Source organism: Vulpes vulpes, chromosome 14 (genome assembly GCF_048418805.1).
Source record: "Vulpes vulpes isolate BD-2025 chromosome 14, VulVul3, whole genome shotgun sequence".
NCBI classification, from domain to species: Eukaryota; Metazoa; Chordata; class Mammalia; order Carnivora; family Canidae; genus Vulpes; species Vulpes vulpes.
Window position 1 is genome coordinate 28,898 of NC_132793.1, and position 25,442 is coordinate 54,339.

Here is a 25,442-nt window from a genome sequence, read left to right on the forward strand (position 1 = left end):
GGCTACAGCATAGGACACACCCCACTCACAGTGTAGCCCCTCAGGGCAAATCCAGGGAGTCTCTGAAATTTAGTGTTCTGCTTATTTAGGGTCAGAATTTGTAAATTCCAACTGAAATAGAGCCCATCATTCCAGTACCTTGATTGGGAAAATACAGCTTTTTTAAAAGAGTAAAGGCCAATATAAAAGGTCCAGTGCTATGGTCTGAATGTTTGTTCCCCCCAAATTCACATGTTGGAATCCTAATGCCTGATTTGATGCCTTTGGGAGGTGATTAGGAGATGAGGGTAGAGTCCTCATGAATGGGATTTTCCCCCTATTTATAAGAGACCCTAAGCCATTCCCTACATGTGAAGATACAAGGAATGTGCCTCTACGAAGAGGGCCCTCACTCAACCACGTCAGCACTCGGATCTCAGACTTCCCGCCTCAGCAACTATGAGAAATGAATTTATACTGTTAATAAACAGTATTTTTTATTTTGCCACCCAAAATAAAAGTTGTTTTAGCAGTCCAAATGGATTAAAACAATCAGCAAGCAGTCTGATCCTCAACACTACCCCTTACTCTGTCCCCAAATCCTGGCTAACACATGGCCCTGGCACCTGGTCCCTGACCCCCTAAATCCAGCCCTAAACCTAAATTCTCACCGGCACCCTAACCCTCATCCCTTGCTACCATGGAAAATATGTTACCATTTACCCAATTATCTTTCAACATTTTTACAAAATAGGAAAATTGTGCCCAAAAGCTAACCACAAACATCCTTGAGACACGTAGTCTCATGGAGTCTGAGCTACCGCTTTTCCATTTTGCCGTTCAAACTAAGCGTTAGTTAAAAAATAATGTCATCTGGGTGACATAGCTGGTTAAACATCCGACTCTTGGTTTCAGCTCAGGTCATGATCTCATGGTCATGGGACAGAGCCCCGCATCGGGCTCCATGCTCAGCACGGAGTCTTCTTGGGATTCTTTCCCTCTTCCCTCCACCCCTCCCCCCACCTGTACATGCCCTCTCTCTCTCTCTCAAATAAATAAATAAATCTTTTAAAAAAATAAGTGTCTTCCCTAAGTATATCAGCATGGTACAGAAGGAGGCAATAACACAGTGATAGAAAACACAAGCTTGTAATAAAGAAAAAGTTTATTTTTAAAGATTTTTGGAAAATATGTAGTCAAGAATTTCAATCCCACACAGGAAACACAAGCCATGCCAAGAAGGCTGAAGTGCCGTAACTATGTTTATTGATACCCTTTCTATTTATCCAATGTATATCTGCTCACTGAAATCTTTGTTTGAAATTTCTGGCATTAATTCCCTGAAAAGGTCCAGACTGGCAAAAGCATTTTTACATACACAGCTGATTTTTACGTTACATACTTTGATATTTATACATTTGATATTTCCTTTGCACGTCTATGGCTTTACTACTTTCAAGACAAAAATCACATACAGAAATACATACTTCTCAAAACATAAAAGTCAACAGTTGTCTAGAATGTGGTTTACAATATAGGGGTTACAGACGACACATCTGTCAGGAAACAGATAGCAGTAGTAGTGCATCATACTGGACTCTGGTGAGGGGCCCTTCAGCCCAGGAAAACCCATTTATAATTCTTCTCTACATGTATAAGATAAACACCAAACTATTTCACATATATTATATCTATATAAACTTTTAACCAAATTCTGGTTTAAACATCACAAAATGACAACATGTAAATACAAACACAAATGTTACGAAAGGTTTGACATATACAGGGAAAAACATGTCTTATGCATTATGAAGAGTTTTTACAGTCTAGCATAAAAGCAAATGTGGTTTAAAAAAAAATAAAATCCATATACGGTTAAAAAACTTAGTCAAGCCACCTCACCTGGTGTAACAGATTTCACAAATATCATGTATTTAACATTATGCTCCAAATGTCCACGTATTGCAGAGATTGCTACATATCAATTAGAATGATGTCAGCAAAGATGTGCACACTAGAAGTGACCGCAAGTAAACATAAACCATGCGCTTCTGAGACAAGGATGCTTGACCTTCAATTAAAAGCCAGGTTAAAAACGACCACGAAGTAACTGTCTTTACAAAGGGTTACATTTTCAAATCTAGGGCAGCAGACATGTTTTCCCAGCTACGCATGCACACAGTATCCTGTGGAAAAAATGACTCACTTACTTAAGAGAGAAGAAAAGGTTTAAAAAATTTTTAAATAAATAAATAAACAACCAGAACTCAGTTCAGCTGGTGAAACCAGAGAGACACTCAAGCTCAGCAACATCCAAGAGGCTAAGGGATAAAACTAGTCATGACTGACCCTACATCAGCACTCGGAGTTTGAGTTTCCTGTTAACGTCTTACACCATTCTTTTCTTTGGGTACAAAAAGTGAGTTTGAAAAGAACCAATGTTTTGGAATGACCAATGTAACTTGAAAACATCCTGCCATCTAACTGACAGGTGGCCTCCTCTTCTAACCCAGAACTTGGTCAACACAGACCGCGCTCCACCCGAAGGGCCTGGAGAAGGCAGGCTTCACAAGTCACCGTTATTCTGACGCAATGGAGCTACTAAAATACACATATTTGTTATTAAGAAAAATTAGAAAACACGTCTTTTTCTCCAGAATTATAAAAGATAAAATCTATTAATCAGTACTCTAATGTGATTACAGAAAAATAGCCAACTGAAGTTTTAAAAAAGCACAGGCTGTCTGTAACATTGTCCCCAATGCAGTTCCTGCATTTTTAACGAATACTTTCCACCTGTTTTGAGGACGGAGCACATCGATGCCTTAGGTGCCCATTAGCATATTCAAGCTTGGGTCAACCAGTCATCCCTACCTACCCTTGGGGTAAAAGCTTATTACACACAACACCTGTTTCATTGAGTCTATTCTAAGGAATTATCTGCCACTCGTTCTTCTAAAGGTAAGAAAAGGTGTCAGGAGAATATTCCTTGGATTATTTCAGAATTCGAGAGAGACATCTGGCAGTTTGATACTTTTATTCCTCCTCCCCATCACAATTTCCTTCTTTTAAAATTACAATCGACAACTCACATTAAGATTTAATCACATTCATTTAAAATAAAGGAGAGCTTTTCAATAATCTTCCCCCCTCCAGAGAACTAAAAGGGTGAGTGGGGCTCAGCGCCAGTAATTAGGAGGTTGGTACTATAAAGTTCTAACTTGGACACAGGTGTGTCACACCCAGGAAAGACTTTACACACTTGCAAACTTGTGCTTTCTTTCACATTTTATGAGCAACACAGGTTACTTTCAACTTCACTGCTTCATGAGTAACGCAGACATGTGTGTCTTGGGTGGGAGACGGTCACCAAAGCGGTCTCTGCGCGCAGAGGTCAGTTTCACCAGAGCAAAAAGCAAACACCCTTCTCCAGGAGATTCTCTCCCTTTTGAGAAAACATTCTCCTATGCACCTTGCGTTTGTCAGATTATGTTTGCTGAAATGATACCAATGAGTGGGAATTCTAGAGGAAAACCAAGAACAAACTGAAAACAGAAAGGTGGAGAGGACCGCACCTCCTTCCCCACAGCATGTGCCCACGTGGCCCGGCGAGGGCGAGGGGCACAGCCTTCGGCTCTGCCTCCAATCGGTGCCCACAGACTTACTTCTCTCGGTAGTACAGCAGGTAGTATTTCAGGGGATCGGGCAGGGGGAGGCTCAGGACCTTCTCGCGCAGGAAGTTCACTGGCGGGGCTGGCTTCGTTTCCGGCGGGGCCTTGTCCTCCTCCCGCTGTTCCTCTTCCAAGTCCTCACAGCTGTTGTCATCAGAGGGGCTGGAGATCCGACTGGCAAATACCTCTTTGTCCAAAAAGACGATGGTCTCCATGCGGCGGCGGCGCACTCTCCTGCGCTTGGCCCTGGGAGTGTTCTTCAGTCCGTTCCCGCCACTGCTCACCGTCTCCTGACGGATGACCTTTTTAATGGTGGCCCGGATGGCGATGCGAGCCAGGTCCTGGAGGCTTCGCACGGCCAGCGGCGCTGTGGAGCAAAGGAGGAGAATGTCAACCTCGTGTGTGAGCGACCCACACAGGACAGGGTCCTGACTCTGGAAAGCCCACCGGTCACTGCCATTCGCGGGGCTATTTACAGCGCGAGCACAGGGGAGCATCTGGCTAATGTCAATCACAGCTCTAACGTGCATGCACGTGGTCCTTCTCAAAAGGGATTTTCAAACAGACTGACCCCAAACTTAAATGAGGAAAGGAAGAAAGTCCGTTTGTCTCATCAGTCAGAAGCAGAAGAAAATCCTGGGTTGCAGCACTTTGCTTCTTGGACAGCCAGGCTCATGACTCTGTTTACTGTACTCGATTCTGGGTTCAAGCTCATCCAATGGGAACACAGAGAACGTAGGCCTCCAGAATTCTTTTATCTATCTTTACATTTTCGCAGTACTTTACAAATTGAGTATTTGTTCCTTTTTCTTATTAGAGAAAAGCAAATCTAAAACATTTTTAATAAGTACAAAAACTCCAAAGCCTACTAAGGAAAAATAAAATCTGGTAAAGTCCAGCTCAATTTAATGCAGGGGGTACACACATGACAACAAGAGCTTTGTCTTGAATGCGGAGGGATTAGGAGTTGTGTGTTAAATACAGTATACTCAAAGCCACCATCACTTTTTTCCCCTCCAGTACCTAACTTCTCCCCAAAAAGAAGACCATGTACAATACAGGGAGGACTCGTAGGTTGACTGTAACAGTTAATACATATCAGAGAGGCCTACACAGAATCCCGTGCAATGCTCCCTGTTCCACAGGAGCCCTGGGAAGCACCGGGGCCCCGAGCTCTCGGCACCTTCTCCCTGTGTCCACACCAGGCCTCCTCTCCTGCTCAACTGTCTCCTCCTTGTTGTCCAAAACAGGCTCCAGCACTTGCCCCATGACGCAGCACCACAACCATGACTCTCTGCTCACTACACCCACCTTTCCTTGCTCACCCCTCAGTCTGCTGAACTGACTCCTTCACGGGTGGCCAGACCTCCGGCCAGCAAATGCTGGCCTCTCTGGCTCTCCCTCAGGTGCCGCTGGAAGGGAACGGACTTGGCCCAATTCTCTCCTGCCAGCTCTCCCTCCACCTCGGCTTTAATGTTCCCTCGGGGGCTGATTCTATTTCCCCTACTGTGTGCCTATCAATCCTTGCTTTGACATCCATGCTGTGGTTCTAGTAACAGACACTGGGCAGCGGCCCCCAAGGCTCTGATCTAGTCCTGACTGGAGTCCCGAGCCCCCCTGGGACCCACATCTACCTAGGTCTACACCCTTCCTCAGAAAGACCCTATGTGCCTGCTCCAAAATCCCTTCCACCATAGTTGCCACTGCCTCCACGGACACAACTTTGCTACTTTAGAAAACTCTGGCCTAGGAAGACAAAGTTACAAATAACTGGACTGTTCACCTCAGGAACCATAAACAACATCATGATTATTTATCATTCAGCATTCGCTCTAAAGTTCTGGCCTCAAACCTGGCATCTCAGGGTACTACCCTCCGTGCTGTCGTAACTCTCACCCAGACCCAATCAAGCGCTCACACCAAGAGGCTTGTCTTCAACCAAACACCCAAGAAGCCTCATGGATGCACCAACTATGGCCTCACCTCTTGACACTTGGGCCATGTTCTGCAAGGCCACCCCCTGGCTGATTGCGAGCTATGTTAGCTTCTCCTGGGGAGATTCCCAGGGAACACAACAAATTCACCCTCCACTCGGCCACCAGGGTCATCCAGAAGACAGAAGCACCACACATCTGGCGGCTTTCCACAGCCTCCATGATAAACTCAAGTCTAACCTACATAGTGGGCTAGTTTCTCCTGTACACCCCCACCTGGACCACACCACGGAGCACGCATGTGCAAAGTCCCCCATCAGCCTCTGCTCATGCTTTTTCTCCCTTTCTTCTCTCTTCAGAGACTTCATTTTCACCCAAAATGTCCCATCTTCTGTCAAACCCTCCCTGGCCCCTCTCAGCCCCTTTCGGTATTCCACTGCTACTCATTACCACATTTCACAGACCGCATCTATATAGCATGTGACCTCCACTTAGCAGAGACCAAGGCAGAGCATTACTATCTAATAAATGATTCCTCACAAATTAAAAAAAAATATACTGGAAGGAATTTGCCAACATGTATTATCTTTGGGTGGTAAGATCGTGGTGAATTTTTTTCCCTTTTCGTGCATTTTACAAATTTTCTAAATGATCAGAATGCAGAATCCATGCTGAACAGCTTTACCTTAAATAAAATCATTTGCAATTCTCATTGCTGCGTAAATTTCTATTTAAATTACAAAACAGTATCTGGATAAATGCTGGCCCTGCTGTTCGCTCTTTCTGGGCCCGCATCCGGAAGGAGTTGAAGGCACGGCCTAGCCAGGTAAGACTCCAGGGTAAGCCTCCTACCACACACCGCAGACCCGCTGAAACATGTACCCCACAAGGCAGCCCCAAGGAGAAAAGGGTCCCCATCACTCTGAGTCCTCTGGCTGAGTGGTGCTGGAACCACACTCTCTCTGTGACACCTCCCCACACAGCAGAATTAACTCCCTCTCATGGGAGTCTTCTGCTTTTCATGACCAGCAATAATTCCTGCAGATTTAAAAGGCAAAAATAACCTAAAACAGGCTGAAAACTCATTACAGCTCCTTATAATTTTTCATTCTCTTCAAAACTAATGCGATTTTTTAAAAAGATCTAAAAGATAAGTAAGGCTCTTTGTACTTACGTAATTGGACAAGTCTTGATTTTCCAGACTCTGAGTGACAAGGCTGGATCAGAGGAGCAAAAGAAACAGCCAGAATCTTTTTGGTTTCCCAAGCAGAAGGACCGGTTCGTGTTATCTTAGTCAACTGCCCCAGAGAGAAAATGAGAATATTCAAAGATCTGGCTACTGTTACTTTATATTTAATCATTCCTACATACAAACTAAAAAAACACAGATATGCTAATTATGAAATAACCTGACAAAAGTGGCCCCACATGTGGTGTGACATGAAGTACACATAACGTATTAATATTATTGCAAGTACATTTTGCCTGAATATGCTCAAAGCCTCCAGACCTAATTTGTTTACAAGAAATGCGTATGTTAAAGAAAAGAAGTCAAAGGATAAGAAGAGACAATCAGAGGAGACAACTTCCCTGGGTTCTCCTCAAGAGTCAGTGCCAACAGTAAGGGGCTGACGGGTGTTCTAAAGTCAAAGTCATTAAAGACATTCACATTCAGGACCACCTGCAAGGACCTCAGGCCATTGTTTCTGGAGGACAGAAACAAAAAGATCTTCTTGCAACAAGGTGACCACATAGCCAACAGCGGCTACTGCTGCAGTTTCACAGTGACTTCCTTGAGGGTGAGTTTCTATGTGACATCACCACAACACAAAGACTGGCAGTGAAGGTCATCAAAACATTTCTTACAAGTCACAGTATTAGGGGTACCAAAGAACCTAGTTAGACAACATGGCCCTCTTGTATGTTCTGTGTGATGGTACCAGTTTCTGAAAGGCCCAAGCAGGTCACGGTGTTATTTTTGCTTGGCTTTGACATGTTAAGATTATACACTCTTGTCTAAAAATACCTAAGCCAGCAAATCCTCTAAAAACTATGATTCTATGTCATGAATCTTAGAACTGAAAGCATTAAAGTAGTCACATACTAGATAAACATTAGTAAGTCACTCACATTCTTGTGTACCAGCAAAACTATTTTTAATTAATTTTTTTAAGATTTTATTTATTCATTTCAGAAAAAGAAAGTACAAGCGGGCAGGGGGAGGGAGTGGGGTGGTGGGGGGAGAAGGAGAGGGAGAAGCAGACTCCCCACGGAGCAGAGCTCAAGTCCAGGACTCTGAGATTATGACCTGAAGCCGAAGGCAGATGCTTAACCAACTGAGTCATCCAGGCACCCCCCTCCCAAAAACTTCTTTTTAAAAAACATCTTTTTAAAGCTGAAGTTCTAATTATAATAAACATCAAATATTTAAAAACCATCAATAAATAATGTGTGAACCCTAAAGGAAAACTATAAATCCATATTCCATGTTCCAGACAAGGAGATGGATGCTGAAAATATGTCTATGATCCTCAAATTAATATATACATAACACAATTCCAATAAAGTGTCTGACTTATTTTTCTGATACAACAAAGATTTCTAAAATAAGTTAAGTAAAGGGGCACCTGGGTGGCTCAGTCGGTTAAGTGGCCAACTCTTGACTGCGGATCAGGTCATGATCTCAAGGTGGTGGGATCATGCCCTGCATCTGGCTCCATGCTCTGCGCTCAGTGGGGAGTCTGCTCCGGGACTCTTTCTATATATATCAAATAAATAAATCTTTTAAAAACTAATAATAATTTAAATAAAGACGTATTTAAAACAATATTCTGAGAAAGAAGAGCAAACATGGGGACATCTAGCCTTGCCATCTACAACAATGATAGCAAGAAGCTGTTGGCTGTCGGCAAGGGTATGGATGACTCCTGTCCTGTGCTGCTGAGAGCAAAGCCTCTGGAAAGGCAGTAGGCGAAAGTTAAAATACAGAGTCTAATCAAGCACTTTTGCTTCTGAGACTGCACCTGAAAGAGGTCATGGGTGTAGACAAAGATTAAGATAAAGAATATCCACAAACATGTCTATGCACAGCCTCTTCAAAGCAGCACTACTTATAAACAGCAAAAGGGTAGAAAGAACCCACATACTCATCAAAAAAATCACATTCTCATATACCAACAAAGAACATTTTTAAATAAACAAAATATAGACATAAAAAAGAATTTCTATTTATGCCAAACATCAAATACTTAAAATGAACAATAAATGACATATAAAACCTAAAACTATCAATTCTTACTTCGTATGTTTGGATGAATACATGGAATGGGAAAAAACGTGCATATCTTCACTTAAGTTTTTGGGGTTTCTTTTTAAGACTTTATTTATTCACGAAAGACACAGAGAGAGAGAGAGAGGCAGAGACACACAGGCAGAGGGAGAAGCAGGCTCCATGCAGGGAGCCCGAAGTGGCACTGGATCCTGGGTCTCCAGCGTAATGCCCTGGGCTGAAGGCCGCACTAAACCACTGAGACACCCAGGCAGCCCCACTTGAGTAGAGTTTGAAAAAAAAAAGTGTGTTTGCTTATATATTATTTGAACAAACAGATAGACCAAAAACAAAGTGGTTACCTACAGGTAAAGTGGAGGGCACATACATCTAAAAATTATGTGAGTATTCGTTATTTAGATTTTGAAATTTTGTAAATATCTCACAAAGTTATAAAAACTAAAATGGAAGTCCCTAAATATTGAAAACAAATAAGCTGTAAGTCAGGCTGGCAGTGTAACCTCACAGGGAAGCATTATTTCCAGTGACTTTAAAACATACAAATTTGGGACGCCTGGGTAGCTCAGTGGCTGTGCGTCTGCCTTTGGCCCAGGGTGTGATCCTGGGGTCCCGGGATCAAGTCCCACATCGGGCTCCCTGCAGGGAGCCTGCTTCTCTCTCTGCCTATGTCTCTGCCTCTCTCTCTGTGTCTCTCATGAATAAATAAAATAAAATATTTTAAAAATAAATAAATAAAACATATGAATTTGTACATCCCCAGGAGAATATCCGGGCAATCTGAGGGCAGTGAGAGACCCAGCCTTCCAGTATGGGATACAAGTGATGCTGTTGTAAGACAGAAGAAGTCAGAAAAACCCTCTGGTCCTACATCTGAGCTCAAGTACCAATATAAACCCATGCTGTGTTTCATGTCCAAAAACCAAACCAACAAAAACATGTGTGTGCGTGCGTGTGTATGGGGGTGAACTTCCCAGCTCCAGAGTTCCACTGAAAAAACTAACCCGACTAACCCAGCCTCACAGATTCCCACAAAGGCCCCACTTTTGCCCTCTAAAAACACTATTTCCCACTGAACTTAAAATTAACAAGGATCCTCAAAAATGGTTAATTCTAATTTTGTGGTACAAAATACACAAAATGAGTGTGGAACATCTTTTCTCACCAGCAAGTAACAAAACTACTGAGGTTATATCAGAGCCCAAGAGCCCTACTGACCAAGATAGGAAATCTTAAGCTTCATTAAGAATCATACAATGATTAAAATATTAAGTATGTCTATATCCATGAATTCACACCGCCAGTAGAAATCAAACAAAATCTTCCTATCCACCACCTTTAACTGATGCTAGAGAACCAGCTTATTGAGGAAACTGATAAACAGAGCTTAAGAATCAGAATTTATCCAGCCTCTCCTTATAAAGTATACCTAGGGTAACCAAATAATTGATGAGAGTGTTTCTCTTTACATTAAGTATTCCAGGTACTATAAAGTGGCAGGATACAAAATCATTGTGCAGAAATCCACTGTATTTCTATACACTAATAATGATGCAGCAGAAACAGAAATTAACAATCCCATTTACAATTGCACCAAAAATAATGAAATATCTAGACATAAACTTAAAAAGGAGGTGAAACACCTCTATTTTGAAAATTATAAAATACTGATGAAAGAAAGGGAAGATGACACAAAGACAAGAAATAGATTAAGGACCTAAACATGATACCTGAAACCATAAAAATCCTAGAAGAGAGCACAGGCAGTAATGTCTCTGACAACAGTTGTATCAACATTTTTCTGAATAGGTCCCCTGAGGCAAGGGAAACAAAAGCAAAAATAAACTACTGAGATCACATCAAAATAGAAAGCATCTACACAGCAAACAACCAACAAAGCTAAAAGACAACCTACTGAGTGGGGGAAGATATTACAAATGACATATCTGATAAAAGATTAGTATCTAAATTATATGAAGAACTTATACAACTCAACACCCAAAAACCAAACAATCCAATTTAAAAATGAACAGAAGACATGAATACACATTTCTCCAAAGAAGAATCCAGATGGCCCACACTCATGTGAAAAGATGCTCAATATCACTCATCATCAAAGAAATGCGAATCAAAAGCACAATGAGGGGTGCCTGGGTGGCTCAGTCGGTTGAGCATCCAACTCTTGGTTTCAACTCAGGTCATAGCCTCAGAGTCATGAGACCGAGCCCTCACTCAGCATGGAGTCTGCGTGAGATTCTCTCTTCCTCTCCTCTGCCCCTCCTGCTCATGCTCTCTCTCTCTCTAAAATAAATAAATCTTAAACAAAACAGAACAAAAAAACCCACAGAGATATCCACCTCACACTGTCGGAATGACTAAAATCAACAACACAGGAAAGAAGTGTTGGTGAGGGTGCAGAGAAAAAAGAACTCTCCTGCACCATTGGTGGGAATGCAAACTCTGGAAAACAGTGTGGAGGTTCCTCAAAAAGTTAAAAATAGAGCTACCCTGCGACCCAGCAATTACACTAGGTATTTACCCAAAGAATATGAAAACACTAATTCAAAGGGATATGTGTACCCTGATGTTTATCACAGCATTATCTACAGTAGCCATTATATGGAAGCAGCCCAAGTGTCCAAGGATCGACAAATGGATAAAGAAGACGTGTGTGTATGTGTCTGTGTATGTCTGTGTGTGTATACACACAATAAAATATTATTTGGCCATAAAGAAGAATGAAATCTGGCCACTTGCAACCACATGGACAGAGCTAGAGGGTATAAGGTTAAGCAAAATAAGCCAGTCAGAGAAAAACAAATACCACTAGTATCACTCACATGTGGAATTTTAAAAACACAACAAATGAACAAAGGAAAAAAAGAGAGACAGAGACAAACCAAAAAAAATATACCTACAGAGAACAAACCCATAGTCACCAGAGAGGAAGTGAGTGTGGGGGGGGATGGGGAAAGAGGTAAAGGGGGTTCAAAGGACACAGATGTTGATGAGCACTGAGTGACATATCCAAGTGTTAAATCAGCGTATTATACATTTAAAATATAATACTGTACGTTAACTATACTGGAATTAAAATTAAAAGAAAAAATAATTTGAGGTACTAAATGAAGAGAAGTGACAGAATCAGAATGTATTATTCTGCATCCCTTAATGAGATAATGGATCAGGACCACAATAGCACCGACAGCGTCGGGAAAAGAGAAACAACAGACATGATATGCCTCTTATGGAGGTGTAACACCTGGTAAGTATTCTTGCACCCCTCCTCCCCCCAAAATTAAGTCAAACTGGAAACTAAGCAAGTCTTTAGATCCAACTAACAATTTATAGTGAAAATAGGCAACAGAAAGAATATGTAAAATATCACCACAGGGCTGTGTAATCTCCAAATCCAGACTATAGGAAACTCTGTAAGACAAATGACCCGATTTCTTCAACAAGTATATTGTAAGGAAAAAGTGAAGAACAAAAAAAGGAGAAGTTATAAACACTTAAGAGATATATAAGCCAAGGGTTCCTGGCTGGCTCAGTCAGCGAGTGAAGTGTGCAACTGTTGCTCTTCAGGTCATGAGTTCAAGCCCCAGGCCGGGTGCAAAGATTACTTAAAAATAAAATCTTTAGGGCAGCCCGGGTGGCTCAGCGGTTTAGCGCCAGGGCGTGATCTTTGGAGACCCCGGATCGAGTCCCACGTCGGGCTCCCTGCATGAAGCCTGCTTCTCCCTCTGCCTGCGCCTCTGCCTCTCTTTCTCCCTCTGTGTATCTCTTGTGAATAAATAAATAAAATCTTTAAAAAATAAATAATAATAAAATCTTTAAAAAGAAAAAAGAGAAGGACCAATGAAATGTAAGACATCTTGCAATTTTAAATGGAGCCCCATTCAAATAAGCTATTCAAACAAATTTTGAGACAATCAGGAAAATCTGAACACTAGCTAGCCAAGAAATGACTGGTAATTTTTTAAGTTAATAATGGTTTTGTGATATCTAAAAAATAGAACCCTTATCTTTTATAGATACACACTGAAATACTTATGGATAAAAATATTGCTTTCCTTAGTGATATTCACTACTGCCTGCATGTAACAGTAAGTAACAGAACATGACACATGCAGCCTCACGTGCAATTCCAGGAGCCAGAGGACACACTATGGTCAACAAACCCACAGGATACTATATAAGCACTCAAAATGATGACCTGGAATGTCACATGGCTGAAAATTATCTCATGAATTTAGTAAAACATCGTAAGTTCTAAACCTTCTTGGAAAAGGGTACAAACTATAAGAATCATACGCTAATATGGCTTAAGGTGGGGATTGTGAACAATTTTATACGTTCTGGATTTTCTACAATGAATGATTACTTTTTAAACAAAATAAATTAAGTGGTAACATTTTTAAATTGCAGAAAATCACACAAAAATGTACAGTCTCCTAATTTTTATCACTTCCATTTTCCCTAGTTCTCTGTGATGGAGACATTATTCCTGGTGACCAATTCGGGTCTGATTCATCCTCTTATTGATTACGACGTGTGTTTCTCAAGGAAGCACAATAGCAACAACATACAGAAACATGCATGACCAAACAGACTGAGATGAGATCCCTCCTAAGAAAGGGACTCCTATGTAACACTCACTGTCACAGAATTTAACAATAAGAATAGAGTTACTCTCATGATTTTTATATGTAATTCTAACAATAAAAGAACCATACTAGAACAGCTGTGGGGGAAGGGAGGGAGGTGGGAGAGAAAGGGGGAGAGATAAGGAGCCAGAAGGGGGTGAGGGGTAGGTTTTACAGCACGGGCTCCAGGGTGCCCTGGCCCAAGCGAGGCTATCTGTGTGACTTGTCCCTGCCCATGTCCTCATCTGTGAGGGGGAGGGAATGGTCATGAGGAACGCAAGGAAAAATGTATGTCAACTTCTTGGCACAGACCTTGGCCAACAGTTAAGCGTGTCAGTTATGACAGGGGTCTGACCTTCTCTTCCAGTGGCATGACAAGGATGCCTCCTACTTTGAGAAGACTCTTCATGTACTCTTCATGCTCTTTCTGCACACCAGCCCCACAGTACACACGATCGTACTGAGAACAATCTGGAGAAATCTCCAGGCAATTGCCAGTAACAAAGGAAGGTTCACAGAAGTCAAATCTAAAAGCAAAAAAATATTTTCCATAACTGAATAGATCACCTGTAGCAAGTCTATACAGTAAATCTATACTAACCACAGGTTATGTTCTCCTTGAATAATCCGATAGTGATATAACTGACAGAGCCAGACTTCCTATTATGAAAGTGAACATCATAAACATGATCCAGGCTTAAATCATCTACCCTCCAATCATCACTGTCTTTACTCTCTTTTTATAAATCATTACCTTACTTAAGGTACCAAAAACAAGTAAAATGAGGGGCACCCGGGTGGCTCAGCTGGTTAAGCACCCAACTCTTTCAGCTCAGGTCATGATCTCAGGGTCATGAGACCGAGCCCAGTGTTGTATCGGGCTCCACACTCAGCAGGAAGTCCCCCTGAGATTCTCTCTCTCCCTCTCCCTCTGTCCCACTCCTGCACTTGTGTGCACATGCACTCTCTCTCTAATAAACACATGAATCTTTAAAAAAATAAAATATAAAAACAAGTAAAATCAAAGAAGACTACACTTGGTATTTCTAAAAAATGTTAAACCCCAAAATAAGAATTTTAATGCCTTAAATAAAAATGGCAAGAGGTAGTTATATATACTGTTTAAAGACAAATCCAACAATTCTGTTTTTGAAACTATTAGGTGATAAAATGTTTCCTGTGTTGGAAACATGAAAATTAAGTAAAATGAACATTCTATTTCCTTCTCTTATTATGTTGGTGAAAAATCACCTTTCCCTGGTATCATAGTTAAAAAGAACCTGAAGCCCTTAAAAGCACAAAATATTTAAAAAATAATTAGGACAGCTATGCATATACCCCTGGTTCTCCTGCCAAAGCTGAATTGTGTTTGCTGGTATATGAACACTAATAAATTTATTTCTCCCATCTAATAAAAATTTTAAATTGTAATTCACACAGCAATCCAAGGGTCGTATTTGATCTTACTTGTCAAAGCTGTCGCTGGTTCTAATAAAGAAGTCCAGCTTCTGCCTTGCATATTCTATTACATCTGAATGGAGTTCAACCCCGTGGTTCACACCAAAAGGACCTAAAATGTTTCAGAATAAGAAAACTTTTAGAACTAGGGCAAGAATTTTACTCTTTATTTCTATTTTATCAGCTTCAATGCACCAGATTCAGCATGTATAATTACATGAAGAAATTCGCGAGATTTTGAGGTCTAACCACATTATCAGACCTAAATCACTCAAGCTAATCTTTAAATATGCAGGGTACACTATGCTCATCACATTGTAAATACTGGTTTCTTTGAAATTACCAACTCCACAGCTTTCCTAAGCCTGGGTCACTCGGCTCTCAAACTGTTAAAGAATTATTTGAAGACGTAAAAAAGCCAAGATCTACAACCAATAATTCAAGATCTTACTAATAAATTGAAGAAGAAAAATGTATTTCCAAATGAAACTGTACTCAGGACTATGTTCCACAAAAGGTCACTAAAACAAATAGGGACACAATTATTTTGATAATCATTAAAATAAAACTATAACTGGGGTTCCTGAGTGGCTCAGTCAACTGAATGTCCGACTCTTGATTTCAGCTCAAGTCATGATCTCAAGGTCACAGGTTCAAGCCCCATGTCAGGCTCAGACTCAGCTTGGAGTCCGCTGCAGATTCTCTCTCCTGCTCTCCCTCTGCCCCCCTCCCACTCATGTACACACTTTCTCTCTTTTAAATAAATAAGGTCTTCAAAAAAATTTAAACAAAAGAAATAAAATATAGCCAAGTTACAATGAAACATTTTTTATATCTAAGGAAATTTATCAATAATCGGCAATAAATTGGTGAGAAAAGTTACAAGCCCACTTAAGAGTAAAGGTGTTCCCTCCATATAAAACTGCCTCTGGGTGAGATCTACTAACAGCTTAGATGAGTCTCTTTGTTGTGGGAATCCATTTATATGAAGGTCAAAAACAGGCAATGCCTATTTGTGATGATGGAGGACAAAGCAGCGCTCTCCTCCCTGGAGGCAGAAGGGCAGCATGAGAGCTTCTGGGATGCTGATTCTACTCCATACTTCGTTCTGGGTGGTGCTTGTATGAAGGTGAATACTTACAGAACAATTCACCAAGCTCCACACCTCACACTTGTTCATTTACTGCAGATTAACTTACACAGCAATTTTTAAATATCTCCATGTAAAAATCAACAGGGCAAGTAAAACTTATTTACTAGACAGATACACTGAAGTCACAGTGCAGCACCTAACCCTACAGTCCAACAGAAATACTAGAAAATAAGCAACCATCTGTGCTTCCGTATCTTTACATTTTGCCACTTGGGCTTACCTGGTCCCCTGACAGCACAGCAGCCACCCCAGGCCAAGGCTTCCCTCTCCACCACCTGGACAACTCATCTGGGGCTCTCCTCCCTCAACATCTGTCAAAGGCACACCTGCTGCTAAAACATTCTCTGATTAAAACACACCCTACCTGAGAAGTCACATTTTCACTATTTACAACATCAAATCCAAATTATCCAACTTCAAGACCCTCTGTCAAGTCCCTGACTTTCATCCCCACTGCTCTCTAGCTAGCAGCACCTTTACTTTCTCAGTCATCATAGTTTCATTAGCCCCTTACCCTTTATCAACACCTATTAAGCAGTTAATTCTAATAATAGATAGAAAACACAGCTCCTATCCCCAAAAAGCGTTAACACCAAATAGAGCAATAACACATAGCCCCCAATGCACCCCAATAAAAAGAGGACTATGAGGGGAGGGAGCACACGGGAAGAGTCAGAACTGACACAGGAGGGCCATGGCACTGAAGCCAGACCGCAAGCCCCCCGTGCCCCCCACCCTCCAGGGAGGGCACTCCACTCCCTAATCTCACAGCACTTTCAGGTCAGCCGTGTGCGGGACAAAAGGGATAAAGTTCAGGGCCAGGCAGAAAGGAAGGTGGGTTCAAAAAAGAATCAGACTCCAGGCCTCACATCAGCTCTGGAGTGATGTGCATGAAGCAATGCTGAAGGCGGAATAAACGGGGGAGGGTGGCCCAGAACATGTGGTATCCAGACAGAGACGCCAGTCCAGTGCGTGCAGCCTCCTCCCTGCAAATGCAAGAGGTCTACCCGGGAAAGGAAACTCCAGTCACCTCCTTAAAATACATCACAGCATTACAGAGTATCCACTGCAACCCCCCAAAAAGTTTTCCTTCCTTCCTTTAGATCTCTCCCCATCTCAACATCTAATTACATTCCCAGCAAACAGGGGACTCAGAGAAGAGAAGCCATTTCTTTCTAATTCCTAGGCAATGTCAAGTGCCAACAGGTCACCTCACATTTACTGTAAGAACTGAGCATCTCAGTTCTTTTCAATAGCATTTCTAACGTAGTCTCCCCAAAACAGCATCTCATCCTTAGCTCCCCCAATTTCTCTGCCCCACTGGAGGGAATCACCCTTCCCTAAGTCCACAATGATACATAACCTGAGCTGTTCCCAAAGCAGTCTCAATCCAAGACAAATTAAGTTCAAAAAGTATTTAGCTTTAAAAAAACAAAACACAAATAAACCTATATATTCGAGGATAACAATCTATAGCCTAAAGACTTATGATCAGTCTCAAAACTTCACCAAAGTCTTCAAACTTATAAAGAACCAAAAATTTGATTCCATACTCACAAAAATCAACTGTTACAGTTAAGATTTTCTCTAACAACCATAAAGAAATGAAGTGGTGGCGTCCATGGTGACGACTAAAAACAGGACATCTAGCACCTGCACCTGCAGTTTGGATGCCACCCTCTCTCACAGATGCTGCAGCAGTCCCAGCCCTGCTTCCTCTTGAGAGAAATCTTTTAAAGCACAGGTGAGCCCGTTACTCCTCTGGCAAAACCGTTCTACCTCTACTCTAAAAGCAGACACCTAAACCCTCAATTGTCTGGTACTGTTGTTTCAATAACAAAAATGCCAATTTCAAAAAAAAAAAAAAAAAGCCAATTCCCATGTGCAGCCTTACAACTTATTTGGGAAAAGAGGCAAAAACTGTGAAATTCTTTCCATCCCTGGAATTTATTTACACTGCCGGGAAGAACTTTAAGTTCCAGGGAATTTTATTATTTATTTATTTTTTTATTTTTTTAAGTTCCAGGGAATTTTAAACTTAGTTTACAGAAAGAGTGACAAGGCAGGCTGGGTGATTGTATTAAACAAAAAAGTCACTGTAAGGCCCCGATCTACACAATTCTTGAGGTGCTCTGTTGTCCAGAAGGAGGGTGTGCTGCACAGGCAGTGGAGGTACCGGTGGCAGCGGGGAGGGAAGAGGAGTCCCTCCTCCTAAACCTGAAGCCCCCCCTTCACCAGCCCACCGATGACTCCATATAAACGATACCAGAACCAGACCATGGCTCAGAAGGCCAACGGCAAAGAGACAAGGTCCCTACAGAGGAAACACTGCCAGCAGACTCGTCTCTCCCACACTCCCCGCAGATTTACCTAGAATGAGCCCCACCATCGAGCTGAGGTAGCCCGTGCCACTGCCCAGGTTTAAGAAGGAGAGCCCCGGCTGCAGGTCGAGGGCTTCCATCACTTCTGAGTAGATGCAAGGGGCCGAGAGGTGGATGTTTCCATGTTTCCACGCCAAGTCTTTATAAGCGTTTTCCTTAAATTCTTCAAGATAATAATCTGCGCGGTCGATAGCTCGGAAAGCTTGCTCTACTAGCTCGGTCCGGATGTACTGCGCTTCCTTCAGATTGTCTATCAGCTCATCGTTGTCTTCACCAGCACTCACAGCACCTCCCATCTTCAAGATCACGCTTAGGCAATACTGTAATTAAAAATGTTTTAAAAAGCTATTTACGTCGACGGTAAGAGCACAACAGTTAAAGTTCTAGTAACATGCCATTTTCAAATTCTGAATTCTGAAAATATCACAGATGGGATGTATTTTGTCAGCACCCACCTGCCCAAATTCAGAAGGAAAAAGTTAAATATGAAATTCTATTATTTCCATCCAGAAGTAAGCTTGTAATTAATAATATCAAATGAATTCAAATGAACTTGAGGTAGCTAATGCATATTCGACAACTGAAAACATCATTAAAGTATGAATTCAGTATTTTACTACAAGTTGTCAATCTACAAAGTCAGGTGTTTAGAATTAAAATAAATCTGCCTCAACAGGGATATATTCACATACAGCAAAGTCACTGGATATAAGCATAAAAAGAATATACATATGGTGTTAACTTCTCTTTGAATATTTCAAATGCTACAGATGAGTTTTGATAAATAAATCTTTAAAAGCAAAAAAAAATGAAATAAAGATAAACAACAAACAATAAAATTACTCACTATTTAAATTTCACATTTAACTGGTGTCCTAAATTTTACCTGACAACTCTACACCCTCACAGACACATAAATACCAGGTCAAGGAATACGTCCAATCTGTTCACTTGGATATACAAATTTCTGGCAAAAACACCACTAACAAAACTCTTACCCAAAAAGACCAATGGTGACATTTTATTTGTAACAAATACGAAATCTGTTTCCAGGCTATAGCTGCTACAAGAATCCTACGCCCACTTTGGAAGTATACGTCATGCAATCTTTCTGCCTCTTTAACAATAAAAGGTACATTGCTTACCTTCTTCCCAACTGCTTTCAAGAAGAAAAAGCAACAATGTGATGCCCTCTGAGCCACCTGCTAACATACAATGTGCCTCCAACTAATTCACAGGGACCTCATCTTCATGAACCATAAAAATATCTTCTCCAATTTTATACGTACCCCATGTAACTCTTTCCAAAAGAATGATTTTACTTCACATAAAATGGTAATGTTTTACAAAACACTTGATATAAATTGCTGGGAAAACCAGGAAACACCAGGCTTCACAAAGACGGACACATTTTCAGATTCAGGACTTCCATAATAACGTACTATAATTTATTACTACAAAGTCTATCATTGTGCTCCCCCTCACAATCCTCTGGATTTCAAACAGCAGAACAAGAATCATAAATCCTGGGGGAAGAGATTCCATACACATACCCCACACACACTACTGGCAACTGCGATGGGAGAGGTTTTCCCAGGAATAGAAATGAACACATGATAATCTTCAGCTTCTCACAACAAATAAAGTATGTGAAACGTGGGGCTTAGTATAAACGCTCTTCTACTTAATGGTTGAACAGTTCATTCTCATCAAGATTTTAGAGCTGAATAATATGCTTTCCAAATCACCAGGATGGTCTAATTACTAGATTTTCACCTCATCAAGTTGTTTCAGAGCCCTTGTTAGGTTATGGTCCACAGCCGGTTAACAGCCGATGGGATAAAGTGCTAATGAGGTCAACTTTAATCTTCAATAAGCCACTTAGTTCTGAGGCTACAGTCTACATCCCTAGTCTCCGACAGTCACCTTACATCTAGGTGACCATTTAAAAGTGGAGTTGCGTTTGCTGTCTAAAGGTCTATTTACAAAAAGGCCTGGAAATCACACGGCTTCCACGGTGGATCTCATGTGCATAATGCTCCACCATCCCATCTCAATAGCATCATTCCATCTTTGGAAAGCGAACACTAACTACAGATTGGATAAATTTTATTTTCTACTAAGTCATCTATCACTTATTTTCAACTCTACTTCACTTTGAAAGTTTATTCATATGCAAAAGCTAGAACTTTAGTAAAAAGAGCTACAATCTCCCAGTCACAGGAGGTCATGGAGGTAAATTGGGACCAAGCAGTTATTTTGCTCATGATCACACACCTGTGTGCTAAGGGAAAGCCAGAATTCAAACCCAGGACTGTCTAGCCAAAGGCCTCCATTCTTTACCCCACACCAAATGCAGCTTTTAAAAATTCCCAAAGGAAAAAAAAAAAAAATTCCCAAAGGAGAAACCTTCTGTAACACGAACATGTTGGTAATCTTTGCCCCAAATGACAGACTAACAACGTGGTCGCCCTCTCTGTTGCCATTGGTAGGATGTGTCACCATCTACGGGGTCTGAGAATATTAACTTTGCCAGGTCATCTATCACTCCCTCACACTGAACGCCATCACTACTTGTCACTGACCCACCCAGGTTCAAAGATATCCTTGCCAAAACAAATCTGGATCCATAATCTAGTCAAATCCAATTGTTCCAAGTAATGGGAAATAATTTTTGGATGCTGTACTTGATCATACTTTGTAAACCTCAATGTAATTCGCCACTCTGGGTAACTGTCCCACAGGACACCTTACTATCGTACTGCTCCTTCCAAAACCAACTGCCGAGCACAGTGGCGGGGGGGGGGGGGGGGGGGGGGGGGGGGGGGGGGGCAGCAGCGGGCATGGGAAGGCCTCATGATTGACAACCCAACCAAGGAGGCCATAGCTGGGCCAGTACAGCCTGAATCCGTAATGGGTGTTTGCGACCCCAGTCTACGCTGGGTTTGTCAGACAAACATGGGAGTGCCATGTTCCAACTTGAGTATCACTTAAGGGAAATATGCACAAGGGAATTTCATGTGGAAAATGAGCTGGGGAATAGGATCTTGTAGCGTAAGCCATGAAAGGTTTCTCTTTTCTGTAACACGAGTGCCTGACTCAAGTTTTGATTGGTGAGAAATAAATACTTTGTGTCCTGCCACTCAGCGCCATGAAGAGTCAGGCCACCTCCCTTCGGAGCGTCCTTTGCTTGAGATCAGATCTTAGAGGATTTCCATGAGAGACTTTTTGGGACACTTGTCTTTTCTCTACCCATGCTTTAAATCCCCTCTTCTGCTTTTAAGTCCCCAATAAATAGCAAGCCTGAGAAGCCCTAGGCTCCCACCCTCAACCCCAATACAAGCAGAACCCCAGGCCTGTGCTCCCTTGAGCGCTCTCTTCACAGCCCTCCACGTCACTGGTGGGCCCACGTATGCCGTAAAATTTCCAGGTTCTGTGAATAATAAACAATTATTTATTTGTTTGTTTGTTTATTTATTTATTTATTTATTTTTAGTTTCCTGATGGTTGTCGCTGAAAGTTGTCTTTCCATCCTAACAATAGGGGCCGGTCCAACCACACCCGTAACTGATGGAGGCCCCGAGAAAACAGAACCCAAGCCACACCTCCTGCCGGCAGAATAAGAGAAGAAACAGACTCATCTTGAAAACCAGAACTCTGCAAGGAACACACGTAGAGGGATTTTTTTTTTCAAATACTTGAAAGGCAGCCACGTATACATACACTGTTCCCGGACCTGATAAAAGCTGGGTGGGTGAGACACAGTAGGTGACGAGAAGTTCTACTCAACACAGAAAAGCTTCCTGACACCTAGAACTCAAGGCCTGAACTGTTCTCAGGCCCGGCCTCGAGCACCCCCGCCCCCAGCATGTCCCAGGCCAGGGACAAGCTGAAGTGGGTCCAGGTGCCCTCCTCCACCTGTAAAGCGGAGTCACAAGCACAGCCACAAGGTCTGAGTTTATAGGAACCTTACTTCACTAATCCTTGAATGACACCCAAGTGGAGTTGGTTACTTCAGCCACTCTGCTGCCAAAAAGAAAAGAAAACCATTACAGGCCTGTGATGGACAAAGGGGAGGCGGAGACGTAGGTGACCCCTTCGAGGGCCGACCGAGCACGCACCCACTCGGGAGGCACATCCCACGGGGGAAAAACGGGGGCCCAGCCCAGGCGGCCTCCGGCCTCCTCCCGGCTCCACGCGGTCGGCCCGAGGTCAGCCTGAGGTCAGGGCCCTGCGTGCCCGAGGTCAGCCTGAGGTCAGGGCCGTGGGCGCGAGGTCAGGGCGGTGGGCGCCCGAGGTCGGCCTGGGCATCCCGAGGGTGGAAGGACTACCTTTACGGCTTTGTTTTGGTTTCGGGTTGGTTTTTCCTTTTTTTTTTTTTTTTTTAGAGATTTAATTTTAAGTAATCTCTACACCCAACACGCGGCTGGAACTCACAACTGCAAGATCCAGGGCGGGAGGCCGCGCGGCTGAGCCCCCGGGCGCCCCCGGCCCCGCACCTTCCTGCTCCGTGAATAGGGCCTGGCTGCACGGCCGCAGTCAAGCGCGGGATCGGGATCGGGATCGGGATCGGGATCGGGATCGGGATCGGGATCGCGTAAGCCCCGGGCACCAGGACACAGACCCCGGGAGGCCCCGCCGCTGCTGGGCAAACCCCGGGGCGCAGGGGACAACCCCGGACAACCCCGGGGCGGAGCAGAGGACAGCGACACCTCGAGGCGTTGGGGGGTGGGGGAGTGGGGGGTGCGGGAGGGGAGGGGAGGGTTGAGGGAGAGGAGGAGCAGGGGAAGGGGAGGGAGGGGAAGGGGTGAAGAGGGCAGGGGAGGGGGAAGGGGAGCTCAGAGGCGGGAGAGGTCGCAGACCCGGGCGGGGGGAGGGAGAGGCGCGCGGGGAGCCCGCGGAGGAGGGGGGAGGAGGGGCGACGGCTAAGGGCCGCTGGGGGGAGGGGGAGGGGAGGAGGGGGGAGAGGGGAGGGGAGGAGGGGGGAGAGGGGAGGGGAGGAGGGGGGAACCGGCCGCGGAGGGGAGGGGAGGGGAGGGGCGGGGAGGGGACGAGGGCGCCCGCGGAGGGGCTGCGGGCGCGCGGGGTCGGGGGAGGGGAGGACGCACGGGAGGGGGGGGTCCGGGAGACGCCGCCGCCCCCGCAGGCCGGGCCGAGGCCGGCGGCGGCGGCTCTACCTCCGGGCTGGGCCGCGAGACCGGGCCGCCCGGCCGCGACCTGCAGCTCCTCGGCGCCCCTCGCCCGTCCGCCGCCCCGACCGCCGCCGCCGTAAACATCCGCCGCCCCACTGCGCAGCTGCGCGCAACGGCCCGACTGCGCGTGCGCCCCGGCCTGGCACTTAAAGGGGCAACGGCGCTGCCGGTGGGCCCCGGCGCGATCCTCGCGGGCGGCTTCCGCGGGGCGGGCGGGCGCCGGGCGCGGGGCGTGGTGGAGGGCGGCGCTCCGAGCCCCGCTGTCCGCGCAGCACCCGGAGCCCAGGCGGGGAAGGGCCGGAAGGGCCGCGTGATGGACACTGAGTCACGGCAGGGGCTGCCCTGGCGGGCGGCGCGGAGGGGACGTTGGAGCAAAGGTGGACGAGGGGAACCCACCTGCGCCGGAGAGGGCCCAGGGCCGCAGAGCGGGACCCTCTGCCGCAGCCGCACCCGCACCCGCACCCGCACCCACACCCGCACCCGCACCCGCACCCGCACCCCGCGGCCGGAATCCCTTGGGGCCTCAGCAGGGAAGCGCGGGGTTGGATGAGGCTCCGCCAAGCTCGCCCGGAATGCCCGCGACCCGGTGCACCCCTGCGCCCCCGCCCCCCTGCGCCCCCTGCCTCCCTGCGCCCTCTGCCCCCGTGCACCCCTGCCCCCCGTGCGCCCCCGTGCGCCCCTGCCCCCCCCCCCCCGTGCGCCCCTGCTGTGGAGCTGGCCCACAGTGAGCCCCACGATGTGACAGGTGACACACACCCAGCGTCATGGATTCACAGGGTTGGGTTCCTAGAGGACGAGGGAGCTTGGGCAAGGGGCAGCCTCGTACGACTTCCGTGGGTCCCATGACGCAGAGAACTGTTTCTGCACAATCCGAGTGGGAACAATCGGAAAGGAGCATTATGCAGTTATGAAGTTACTGAGTCGTGGAGGAAGGGGCGAACACGGCCTCCAGAAGAGCGCGCTGGGGTGATGTGCTGGGTGACGCGAGGAGCGGCTGCAGACCCCACAGACGTAGGGAGCCAGGGTGTGCGTGCACCCAGGTGTGGGCCACACGGTGCAGAGGAGGGGTGCGTCTCCGGGTCGGTCAGGGTGGTCCCCGTGAGGCCGGCTTGAGCTTCGGGCGGCTCGTCGGACACCACGTAGGAGGCGGAGCCCGGAGGGTGGACGTTTGACCGGATCTCAGAGCCGGGAGTCACCTTCAGCAGCCTCATGCCTTAGATGTTGGCCAGACATGTGGCCTCTGCCCAGGCTGCCCTCCAGGTAACAAGAGTCTGAGATACCTTTGCTGGACATCCTGCATCTAAGATCATTCTGCATCCCCAGCAAGGCCTCGTGGCTCTGTGTTCAGGTCCACTGGCAGGGCTTTGCTAGATGCTGCCTCCCCTCCCCACCCCCAGCCTCCCTGGGCCCTGCCCTCTTCTGCTGCTCTGATGCCACATATCCCTTCCCAAAATGCCTGCGTAGCCTACCCAGTAAACTCTGTGAAATCCCACCCCACTCTTCCTTTCACTGCAGCCGAACCTCACATGTGGTTTTCCACATGAGCTTTTAGCAACAGAACCTTTTCTTTGAACAGTTTTGTAAGTCACCCCATCTCTACAACAGTTTACAAGCACTGCTGCTGTGGGGGAGAGGGCTTGCCACCAATCTCATGACCTTGACCCTGACCAACCTCATGACCTTGACCCTGACTCAGAGTCCTGCCTATCTGCATACCTCTGGTCATCTGTGACTGTTTCAAA

At 44.9% G+C, this 25,442-nt stretch overlaps 1 protein-coding gene across 10 annotated transcripts; it reads right to left on the bottom strand.

Annotated features, from left to right (window-relative positions):
• Nucleotides 1-1,126: 1,126 nt before the first annotated feature.
• Nucleotides 1,127-23,814, bottom strand: PCMTD2 (protein-L-isoaspartate (D-aspartate) O-methyltransferase domain containing 2). Of its 10 annotated transcripts, none has more exons than XM_072735239.1 (7): nucleotides 23,686-23,814; nucleotides 22,482-22,534; nucleotides 18,498-18,828; nucleotides 14,984-15,086; nucleotides 13,872-14,043; nucleotides 6,759-6,882; nucleotides 1,127-4,017 (listed from the first exon to the last, which is right to left on the bottom strand). In XM_072735239.1, the coding sequence occupies exons 3-7, from the start codon at nucleotides 18,802-18,804 to the stop codon at nucleotides 3,641-3,643; spliced, it is 1,083 nt and encodes a 360-aa protein (XP_072591340.1). In that variant the 5' UTR covers nucleotides 18,805-18,828; nucleotides 22,482-22,534; nucleotides 23,686-23,814; the 3' UTR covers nucleotides 1,127-3,640. The 10 variants fall into 10 exon arrangements, with proteins under 10 accessions (XP_072591340.1, XP_072591342.1, XP_072591343.1 ...); XM_072735241.1 differs by having other exon boundaries at nucleotides 22,482-22,531; nucleotides 23,686-23,799; XM_072735242.1 differs by having other exon boundaries at nucleotides 22,482-22,531; nucleotides 23,617-23,778.
• Between the last annotated feature and the right edge of the window lie 1,628 nt (nucleotides 23,815-25,442).